The sequence below is a fragment of the Lytechinus variegatus genome, chromosome 11, assembly GCF_018143015.1.
Source record: "Lytechinus variegatus isolate NC3 chromosome 11, Lvar_3.0, whole genome shotgun sequence".
Classification (NCBI taxonomy): domain Eukaryota; kingdom Metazoa; phylum Echinodermata; class Echinoidea; order Temnopleuroida; family Toxopneustidae; genus Lytechinus; species Lytechinus variegatus.
This window is the reverse complement of record NC_054750.1, coordinates 24,964,449-24,976,621: the sequence shown is the minus strand read 5'-3', so window position 1 is coordinate 24,976,621 and position 12,173 is coordinate 24,964,449. Positions and strand designations below refer to the sequence as shown.

The window sequence follows — 12,173 nt, the reverse complement described above, 5'->3', positions numbered from 1 at the left end:
GCAAAACGAAATTTATAAAGACAAATATTTTTGAATGAAAATATGAAGACAGGCAGATTTGTTTTATAGCAATTTTTTATGTTCACATGGTAGGGTATCGTGACAATTTAGTTTCGCATAAGAATATTGCAATATCATAAATGGGAGAATAAAACAAACAGACAAAAAAAACATGATTTTCATGGAATGGTCTAAAGTGGCTCTAACTCTTTTTGCAAACAAATTCTTCTCAAAATCTCAATTGCAAAAGGGGTTAGATCCTTTCCTCATAAAATTTGGGGGGGGGGGGGGGTTTGGTCTCAATTTATAGACTTTTTGGTGAAAGAAAAGAAAAAAAATCCCATTTAAACGTGATGCATGGCAAAGAAAAATCACTTTTTTATTTAAAAGGAGGTTGGATCCATTTCAGTTTGTAAAGGGGGCTTAATCCGCCACTGGTATTTTTTAAGAAAAAAAATATTGAAATAATTATCATAAGACAGGTAGACATATTTTATACCCAATTTTATGTTTACATAGTAGGGTAGTAGATTATAACAATTAAGTTTCACATACGAATATTGCAATATGGGAGAATTAAAAAACATGAATTTCTCGAAATGGTCTAAAGTGGATCTAACTCGTTTTGCAAACAACTACTTTGAATAAAGCGGAATCTAAAAGGTTTTATGATGTACTGAATTGAAAGGGGTTTTTAAAGACCATTTGTAGGAACTTCAGAGCAGGATGATTATCACACTAAATTCAATAATAGGAGCGCAAAGCGCAAGCTGATATCTTTTGATTTACTTACTCTAAAATGTATTTTTAAAGAACTATTTGTAAAAATCTATGAACATGATGCGTATCTTAATATAATGCAAGCGCGAAGAGCGGAACTGAATATTTGTATGAAACGAATGACGCATATATTTTGCATATGTCTCGTAAAAAATACGATGCGAGCTGAAATATATGATATACCTAAAAACGGTATGCATTTATCGATCGTGAACATGATTTATATCTCCAGAAAATGTAAGCTTTCCCATTAAACACATTATACGCGCGCGAAGCGCCAGCATATGTTTTGTGAGAGATTGATCTGCAAATAAATTGATATGGCCGCTTAGGGACGTTTTTTATGATCCTTAAAATTAATAATAATTGCTTTTGTTTTAAGCATGAATGCAGGGTGCTATCTGGTCTGGCAGAGGTGGGCGGTTGGCTGTTATTTTTAAATCGATTTGATTTATATATTTAAGCATAGCGACCGAGGAAGAACTTCTGCCACTTTCGATTGTAAATCATGAATATTTGAATGTACAGGTAGGCGTATAATACTAGATACAAATTAGTATTGCAGTGAGAGAGGGGATGGCTGAAATATGTTGACGTCCCAAATATGGTATGATGATTGTATGGGAGGAAGCGTTCATAACGGATTTCGAACGGTTTACTTGCACTTGTTTTTTAATCGTCTAGCAAGAAATATATTGGAAGTACCCATATTTTAAACTGATGTGAAACACTTTTTTGAAAGGTCACCATTTTTAAAAGTTAACTATAGTTTAGTGTTAGGAATGGCGATATTTCTTTATTAATATAGGTTTATTTCGGATTTGTATGTTTATCGACATTGAAAATGAAATAACCTCCAATTGATAGTCGACGATTTTGATTTGGCTTTATACACTCTTCATCATGATTGTGAAGTTGACGTCATCCGACGTCGACTCACGCTCTAAAAAACACTGGGCAAGATTGCTCCATATGAGGGTAATCGTGTGTCCAACCAACATTGGGCTTTTCTTTTGGGCATTTTTATTTATCCAGTGTGATGACAATTTTGCCCATTCTAAAGTAATTGTAATTTTTTAAGCTTACTGGACAATATGCTTCCCGCATTGAATAAAATACTGCCCCAAATTGGTTGGACACATAAATATACTCGTGGTGGTAATTTTTTTAGCCAATATATTTAACAGTGTACACGTCATCCGAGATCGCGGCTTCAGATAACAAGGAACACCGGAGCGTTACGAGGCACATCGGCTTCGACATTGATTTCGCAAAGATACTTAATTCCCAGCATCTAATTTATTTGAAGTATAGACCGATTTATAGGCCAAACATTGATACGTCTTCATACACTTTGTACATTGACAAAACTCGAATTTCATGAAAACTATACTGCATTGTTTCCGGTTGATTATTAATTTCATAAATTTCATACAAAATGATAATTTAGAAAGTATGTCTAGATTTGTTAATCACTGAAAAATAAGAACCTGTTTTCTTTTGCACTAATTCATCCCGACAGATTGCGGGTTTCTCTTGGAAAGTTTGGGATGCTGAATCGCTATGATTGTTTTTTTTTCATTGTGGATTCATTTGATTGATCGATTCTCTTTATTTCCTTGCTATACACATTCATCCTTGATTAATTTAGCAATCTCAGAACAGTGCCAACATTTCCATAAAACAAAAGATTATCTTTGAACTAAGTACGTTCCAACCTCACGGATGTGTCAATGCCAGCTTCCGTTTGTTCCCGTCCTCGAATTTGTTTTCTTCCCCTTTCTGTTGTCTCTTTCCTTTCTTTATATTTTCCATTTTTCTTCAATATCTTTCTTTCCTTTTCATCGTCTGATTTCCCATATCTTTTCTCCTTTGGCCTTCTTTTTGTATTTTTCTCTCTTTCTTTCCTCCTCTCTTTTCGTTTTCCCTATTCTTTTTGCCCTTTTCTCTTTCTTCCTTTTTTTCTTTCTTTCCCATCACTTCTCATTCTTTTTCATTTGTGCTTGTCAACAAACCTAGAAAAAACAGAAACAATGATTCCACCTTCCGCTCTTTTTTTAAAGTAATTTTATTTTTCAATACATTGTTGCATTGTCAGGTACATTCTTCTTTCTCACAACAGCCCTGTCTGCTCAACACACAATTTGTTTATTAAGTTAAGTGATTAAATCAGAAATATTTACGCGGCCACTGGCGCAATTTTGCGTATATCAATGTAATGGTTTTCACTTAGAAAAAAAAATAGAATTTAAACTGAAAATAATTACAGTATGGGGACATTCTTTTTAATTTTAGTTATAACAATATATTTCCATTATTTATCATGCTTGTATACGTACGGTGGCGAATAGCGACCAAGGAAGACAAGTAGTAAGTTTCGAGAATTATGGCGCACTAAACACAGTGTTTCCCATATCAAATACTAGTACCTTAATTCCGGTAAATCGCTATAGGGCTCTAAAGAGATGTTTCGTTTTTTCAAATTTTCATTTTGGTAGAAAAAATATATAATTACTAAAAGGTATTTTGAGATAAAAGAAAGCATTTCAAACGTTTAATTCAAATTAGTGGAACGTCTCCTGGTCTCTGGTGGTCTCGTCTGAATAACGCAATGGAATATAGCAGCAGTGATGACTTAGAGAACAAATAGGATGTGCAATTATTCACAAAATACAAATCATTGCCCCAAACATGCCATATGATATTTGACCTTGATTATGTGAGCAGAAACTCATGCAATACCATAAGTGATACTTAATAACCATTATTGTCCCAATATTCTCAACAAAATTCATGTACTAACTTCTAAAGTTATGGAATTAAAAAGAAAACTTCACCTTGGTTAAGATTTCAATTTTGATAAACAAAACATTGTCAAAGTTCACTGACGCTAGATGACATTTTTACCTTGGTCACGTGGCCTGAAACTCGTAAAAAAAACAAGTGGAATGCCTCTGGCCGTCTCACCTGCATCACGCGGTTCAATATAGCAGCAGTGCTGACTTTGACTACTCTAACTCGCAAAAGATGTTCAGTGATACATGGTTACTCTTATGTCCACTTTTTTATGAACTAGACCAATAAACTTACAGAGATATGATGGTTATTCAACAAAAAAAACCCAACATGGCCAAAGTTCATTGACCTTACATGACCTTTGACCTTGATCATGTGACCTGAAACTCGCACAGGATGTTCAGTGATACTTGATTACTCTTATGTACAAGTTTCATGAATCAGATCAATAAACTTTCAAAGTTATGATGGTAATTCAACAGATACACCCAATTCGGCCAAAGTTCATTGACCTTTGACCTTGGTCATGTGACCTGAAACGCGCACAGGATGTTCAGTGATACTTGATTACTCTAATGTCCAAGTTTAATGAACTAGACCAATAAACTTTCAAAGTTATGATGGTAATTCAACAGATACCCCCGATTCGGCCAAAGTTCATTGACCCTAAATGACCTTTGACCTTAATCATGAGACCTGAAACTTGCACAAAATGTTTAGTGATGCTTGATTACTATTATGTCCAAGTTTCATGAATCAGATCCATAAACTTTCCAAGTTATGATGGGAATTCAACAGATATCCCCAATTCGACCAAAGTTCATTGACCCTAAATGACCTTTGACCTTGGTCATGTGACGTAAAACTCATGCAGGATGTTTAGTGATACTAGAGTAACCTTATGTCCAAGTTTCATGAACTAGGTCCATATATTTTCTAAGTTATGATGACATTTCAAAAACTTAACCTCAGGTTAAGATTTCGATGTTGATTCCTCCAACATGGTCTAAGTTCATTGACCCTAAATGACCTTTGACCTTGGTCATGTGACATGAAACTCTAATAGGATGTTTAGTGATACTTGATTAACCTTATGGTAAAGTTTTATGAACTAGGTCCATATACTTTCTAAGTTATGATGTCATTTCAAAAACTTAACCTCGGGTTAAGATTTGATGTTGACGCCGCCGCCGCCGTCGCCGTCGGAGAAGCGGCGCCTATAGTCTCACTTTGCTTCGCAGGTGAGACAAAAATCAGTGAAATCTTATTATCCTTTGATATGTACAAGTTTAATAGGCCCATTTATATAGTTATAGTGGCATGTCAAAAACCTAACCTTGGTTAAAGGGAATGAAACTTTTGAAACATGTGGACTTGTTCGAAAGAGAAAAATCAAAGAATAACAACAAAGAAAATTTGAGAAAAATCGGACAAATAATGAGGAATTTAGGATTTGAATATTGCGATCATTAATGCTATAGGGATCCTCCCATTTGCAATGCGACAAAGATCTGTGATATCACCTGTGAAAAACTTTCCCTTTGGTGGAATATGAAATACCCTCAAATGTTTCTTTTTGCTCTTTTTCATGGTGATGCAAACTCTTTATTGATGACGTTTCTTTGAAAATTGTATTACGTGCACCCTATAGAAAGAATACATGATCTACTGATAGATGTCATAAAGAAGGCAGTTTAAGTGAAATATATAGAAAAGTACTGGAAAATTTGTTCACATGTGACATCTTACATCTTTGTCGCATTGCCAATTGGAGGATCTCTATAGCTTAGGTGATTGCAATATTCAAATGATCATACATTTTTCATTATATTTTAGATTTTCTTTTCAAACTTTCGTTGATCTGTTTCTTTGATTTTTCTTTTTTCACACAAGCTATGTTGACCCAAAGGTTTCATTTTCCTTTAAGCGCCGCCGCCGTCTTGTTTCTTGACCTTGTTTTTTATTGTTCCTTCCTCTTAATTTCTTATTTTGTTTTCTCCATGCCTCTTTCTCTCATTTAGCTTTTCTTTTTTTTTCAGGTTGGCTCCAACGGGTGTGATTAAAGAAAGGATACTAACAATTGGTTTGACTAGAAATGGGAAATTGAGATACAAGTACCTTTTATCAAAATTGAGATACAAGTACCATTTATCAAAATAGTTTCATTCACTCATGCGTGTATTATATATTTGCAGTGATATCCACTAAAACTTGTGATTAGTTTTTGATAAAACATCGATCATGCTCGGTAACGCATGGGCAGTCAAGAATCTTGACTACAAGATAAACCGAGGTGAGTTCGAGTCCCAACTAACTAAATGTAACTAAAAATTCGGTACAGAAAGTGAATGGACGGGATTTCATGACAATCTTTTTGATATTTTAGGTGGGGGTACAAAATGCATCCTGTAAGGTGCAGATGGACACCCCAAATAGGGGTGCGTACGTACACCCCTATTCGGGGTGTACGTGTGCACCGCTATATAGGGGTATTCGTATAGGTACAAGCCTGTGCGCCCCTAGGGGTGTAAAATTGAACGCGAATTTCTAAGTGTGTATAAATTAAAAGTGTTATTTGTTTAAACAATATATTGTATTTATTATCATCATTATTATTATTGCCTGGAACACTTGAAACGAACACTATGACGTTGTGGAGCGTTGTGGCCCAGTGGATTAGTCTTCGGACTTTGAAACAGAGGGTCGTGGGTTCGAATCCCAGCCATGGCGTAATTTCCTTCAGCAAGAAACTGATCCACGATGTGCTGCACTCGACCCAGGTGAGGTAAATGGGTACCGGTAGGAAGTAATTCCTTAAGAAGCTGTATGCGCTATGAACGCCTAGCTTAGCCGGGTAATATAGGAGCGCCTTGAGCACCTAACAAAGTGGAAATGTACGCAATATAAATATCCTATATTATTAGTATGATGAAATAACTAATTCTCATGATCTTTTGTCGGATTCATAACGTATGCGATAAAACAGATCATGGTCATGCCTCGAGCTGCGTTACTTGGTTGATGACTGGCTGACACATAAACTGCAAGCAATGCATGAAAATTCTGAGTATTTTTAGCAATCAAATCACGAGTGATTGGTTAGTAGGCTTAGTACAACGATTACTTAACAATTATATAATCTTGCATACAAACTTTTCTGCGTACAATGTATGAATAGCAAAAGTCTGGAGTAGAAATCAATATGAATGTAGCTGCAATATCTATGGGGCTGATCATAAGGATAAACCATATCATACAATACAAAGAATTCTATTACAGCAGCATATTGAAGAACAATAATTTTGCATACTTTAAAAATAATCATTGTTTCCGCAAACAACATAAGCAGGATTTATGCACCTCTCATCGCTGAGTAACATACCACAAATATGAACAATACCCTGTATACATATAGATATCCCTTAGAACATAATGATATTAATAACTGAAGAAAAATTGTATCGTCTTTACATACTGCATCGCAAAAGTAAAATATATTCAAAGATGTGATATGAATCATAATCCTTTAAATGCATTTAAAAAAAACAAATATGAAGAAAAAATATAGTTCCCGTCCGAGTAGTACACCACAGTATGTCATTCATAACGCATCACAAATTTTATCGTGTCAGTTTACATACTGCATCGCAAAAGTCAAATATATTCAAAGATGTGATATGAATCATAATCCTTTAAATGCATTTTTTAAAAACAAATATGAAGACAAAATATAGTTCCCGTCCGAGTAGTACACCACAGTATGTCATTCATAACGCATCACAAAGAATGTAACCAAGATTTTCACCCATCCATCAAGCATACAATCATACACGCATTTAACACGCAAACCCACCCACATACGTTACAGAAATTGTACCATCTATTGATTAAGAATTATCAGTGTAGTAAGTAAGTTTTCAGTACACCATGTATCTTTCTTGGGAAATTGTCGGTCCTGAAAAGACCACCCAAACTCGACGTTTCGACAAGTGTGTTTTTGTCGTCTTCAGGAAAGCCGAAAAGTCGGGCCTTGCTCGTCTCCGAGATGTTAACTCCTCATACTCTCAAGGCATACAAAAGTAATGCCCCTGTTGTCATGGACAGATTGGATTATAAGAACAAATTTCAAATCCTACCGGTCTCGGGGACCTATAAGAAACTTCCCAGAGACCCCATGCCCGTCATTGAACGAAGGGATAACGATCGAATACCTCTCAATCCAGAGAAAGGATGCCTTGTCTAGACCCCTTTACCGACAACTCCGCAGCTCGTATGGCCCATGTCCTATATACACACACATGTGAGCTTTACAGTATTACGGGCACAATAGACCGGTTCGTAGTTACTTCATGGACAATTTTGGTCAAATGACCTTTCATTTCTTTCATTATGATATACATAATTATTTCAAAGCAAGATATTACGTAAGCTTGCCCTACATAACAGGATAAAGAAATTGAATAGACCAGGTGACTAGAATAGCACACCAATGAACACCTTATAAAGGTATTTGGTGCATTCCTACTTTGAATGCATATCATAGCAAGTTGCACAATGTACTTGGCAAACTGTGAAATACCAGTCGTTCGTGGACGCATTGTTGTTTTTTGTGGATGTGAATGAAAACCACTATTTAAAAGAATATATGAATAATCAAGACATCAAAGTTGGTGCTTATCTCATTAGATTTTAAACCACCATGTCACTTTAGTACAATGACCTTCCTCTGATCATGCGTATAAACTTTTGATCATGCGCAGAAAGGAACTACGAACTGGCTTATTGGCAGCTTTTGTCATTCATGCCATTTTGGCGGAAATGATAATTGGCGGCATTTCCGTTTTCACCGTTTCGCCAATAGACCAGTTCGTAGTATTTATGGGCAATTTTGGTCAAATGACCTTTCATTTCTCTCATCATGATAGGCAGATTGAGATATTACGCAAGCCTGCCTTACATAGCAGGATGAAGAATTGGATAAACCAGGTGACTAGAATAGCACACCAATGAACACTTAATAAAGGTATTTGTTGCATTCCTACTTTGAATGCATAAATTTAGCATGTTGCACAATGTACTTGTTCGTGGAAGCATTGTTGTTTTCTGTGGATGTAAATGAAAACGACAATTCAAAAGAATATACGAATAATCAAGACATCAAATTTGGTGCTTATCTCATTAGATTTTAAAGCACCATGTCACTTTAGTACAAATAACTTTCTTCTGATCATGCGTAGAATCTTTTGATCATGCGCAGAAAGGAATACGAACTGGCTTATACGAGTGCTGCCACTCACGTCCGCATATGCAGATGTCAAGTGACTTATCCAGCCTATATACGAACTTTGCTCATCTGAAGACAACAAGAATACACTTGTCGAAATGGCGAATAAAACCTTCAGAAATATTGAATTATCGATATCCGTAAAAATGTCACGGAACAATTTGAAAGGGAGGGAGGGGGTGCTGAATATGCATAGAGTTAGAATTTGATGGTAAGTGTCACGTATCTGCTCGCATGTTAGTGTAAAAAATGTTTGTGGGGGTGCGTTTAGAGCAACTCCCTCCACGGAATCCTGCTCTATTTTATGAGAACCCATCCTCATTATGAAAGAGCTTATGCAGCTTTAGGTAAAAGCTTCCTTTGGAAGTCGACTGTGCTATAATTATCTGATTATCTTTAATTTCATTATGCATTCTTCCTTCTATTTATTCAATATTTGTTTGATTTAATACGATTTATAATTTCACTTAAACTCAGAACTCCTCTGTAATTAGATCCGTTATAATGAACATTTTTGAATAATTTAATCTATTATTTATTTAATGCATTAAACTAATATTTACTCTTTGTGTAAACATGTATATTTAAGCCACTGGCTGCCACTCAGGTATTGCCAATAAACCATTACTATTCTATTCTTTAATTTGATGGTCGTAGAGGACGAACGACAACCGGCAACGGTGTATCTTCAAAATCCCCCTGAGAGCTGTTGCAGAAAGAGTTTTGATTGAACGTAACGAAAAAAAAGAAGAAATCTCAAGTCATGCATATATGCGTTTGCCTCAAGATCAGTTGTGTTTAAGTCGCCACTCTTCCTGCAACTTCCCCCTGGTTATTACCAGACTCAGGTTTCAATTTTTCCTTTATTTCATTTCAACTCAACACATTAAACAAAAGAGTAAAAATGTCAGTAATGTTAGCCCCCCTTCAGTCGATCTAGCAATGGATCCTGCTGTAGAACTGCCTTAGCACTACATAGTGTCGTCTTCCCGGTACTCTTTGGTTGGTTCAATAACATGGATACTAACCATCCCAGCATCCGTTGCATCACTTTCCTGGCTCTTCTGCCCCTCGTTAGAGCTTTGGGCGTCATTGTCGAGTGGTGGGGCAACGTCTTTCGCAATCTGCCCGACGTCATATGCTGGGTTGTGCAGAGATACATGGTCCGCTTTATTTGTTGGTAATTTATCAGATAGACCCTGGGATAATAATCCAATCGTACTCATGACACCATCTGATGCGCTCGACGGGCTTAGTGAACTCTGTACACCACCAGAGGAAGTGCTGACTTCGTTCTTCTTGTCAAAGCAAGTGAGCCCCCATTTCTTGCGGATGTGAGGTTTCCTGACGCAGTAGAGTAGGAAGATGAACAGTCCTTGCAAGGAGTTCAGTACGATAAAGATTGGCTGAGCCACCTGTTAAACAAACAAAACAAAAATCAATATCATCATAATAACTCATAAAATCCTGTTATGCTTATTTGGCATCAACAATTTTCCTATTGCTGTAGGAAACCTTTAAGAAAAGAAATGCGAAGATCGTAACACCGACTAAAGTGGATGAGGATATTTTGAAAGGTAATGCTGCCGACAATTTATAAAGCCGAATCTTTATTGAACACTTGAATTTGTAAACATACAGAAGGTAAATAACGTGTGTCATGCATAATCTGGTCTCAAAATTTTGCTCGACATAGTCGATTTAGATAATATTAAAGGTCGGCTCGATCCAAGTTGAATGTATGCCATATCATTGAGATGAAACAAGAAATATAGACCAAAAAATATGTTTTAGAATAGTTGGAGCTATAATTATGTTTACCGGACTGAATGATGGAATAAGCAGAAGATAACCTGTGATCCAAGTCAGACCGAGAAGGAGCAAGATACAAATCGCATTCTGGACGCGTTCAATGGTCTCTCTACGTTCTACCTCAGCCTCCCTCTTCACCCGACCAGCCACGTTTCCTGACTGGAACAACTGACGAATGACCAGGATGAAGATAACGATGTTAATGACGAGGATGATAGACATAGGAATCAGGAGTCCTCCAATTTGAGCCCAGAATTGTAGGAAACACCTGTTAACGGTAATATAATGTATTTTCTTGAAGGACTTGAAATCTGCAAATCGTTAATACGTAACTGATACCCCAATACTCTGCTGTGATATGCAAACTATTATTTCTTTATTGTTAATGCTTCAACGGGATCATAAAACAAATGTCATGTTGAGTTAATAGACAACAAACCAAGCTCACCGATACAATTAATATTGTTGGTCAAGTACAGTGGGGGGGGGGGGCACGTGCCCTCCAATCGGCTGACAAAAATAATAAATGGGAAAAGGAGAAAAAGAGGGAGAAAGGAAGAGAAACATAGTGGGAAAGAATAACTTATTGTTTATAAAAATACTGTATTACAATTATGTATGTCATGTTAATGTAGATTACATAATTTTTTTCATAACTTTATGAAACATAATTTGTTCAGGGCCTATGCCTTCATTATTTCTGGTGCTCTCATTGTCTGTTTAACTATAGATATAATAGATCAAATGCTTATTTTTCGAAACACTATAGTTTTCAAGTATATTTAGAGACCTGACGTTGTCAATTCAAGTCAATATACACCGAATATATTTCCTCGCACTTTGGTTTATTGTTTCATGTAGTGGCATATGCTTTTTTCATGACTACTTAAAGTGATTGCCCATTTTAAGGTCTCAATATAAAACATTTCATGTCCGACGTGCTTACGTTTGCATTAGTGGATTAGTGAGATATGTCTGCTCTTCATGAATTCCTAAAATCAGTCCTTTTCAGTCCCTTTTTCTGATCTTAATATCGAATATTTTCAGCTCGCGCTGGCATTATCTGGTTAGTGAAATACGTATGGTCTTAGTGAATTCCTGCAAAAAATCCTTAAAATGCCCATCTTCAGGCCTGAATTGCCTAAATGTTCAGCTCGCGCTTCGTGCTTGCATCATTCGATTAGTGAAATGCGTATATGGTCTTTGTGAATTCCTACAAACTAGCCTTAAAATGTCCCTCTTCAGGTGTGAATTTCCTAAATTGTCAGCTCGCGCTTCGCGTTCGCAATATTTGATACGTGAGGTGCGTACACTGTTAAAAAAAACCTGATTTTACAGAAAAATAAAAGAAGATTTTGCAGAAAGCAATACCAGAATCATTCTGTAAATTCATGAAACAGGAATTTTTCTACAATTTAACAGAACAGGTCTGTTAGAAAAAGGGGAAAAGAGTGTTTTATTTAAGGAAATTTGTAAAATTACATACACCAAATACCAAAAT

At 36.1% G+C, this 12,173-nt stretch overlaps 1 protein-coding gene across 1 annotated transcript in view; it reads right to left on the bottom strand.

Moving 5' to 3' along the window:
* Nucleotides 1-9,788: 9,788 nt before the first annotated feature.
* The window catches only part of LOC121423495, a 45,099-nt gene continuing 42,714 nt past the window's right edge, over nucleotides 9,789-12,173 (bottom strand). Inside the window, exons 17-18 of the mRNA XM_041618843.1 lie at nucleotides 10,682-10,940; nucleotides 9,789-10,275 (exon numbers count right to left, since the gene is read on the bottom strand). Coding sequence (XP_041474777.1) covers nucleotides 9,832-10,275; nucleotides 10,682-10,940 — 703 coding nt within the window. The 3' untranslated portion in view covers nucleotides 9,789-9,831. The remainder of the gene's footprint in view (nucleotides 10,276-10,681; nucleotides 10,941-12,173) is intronic.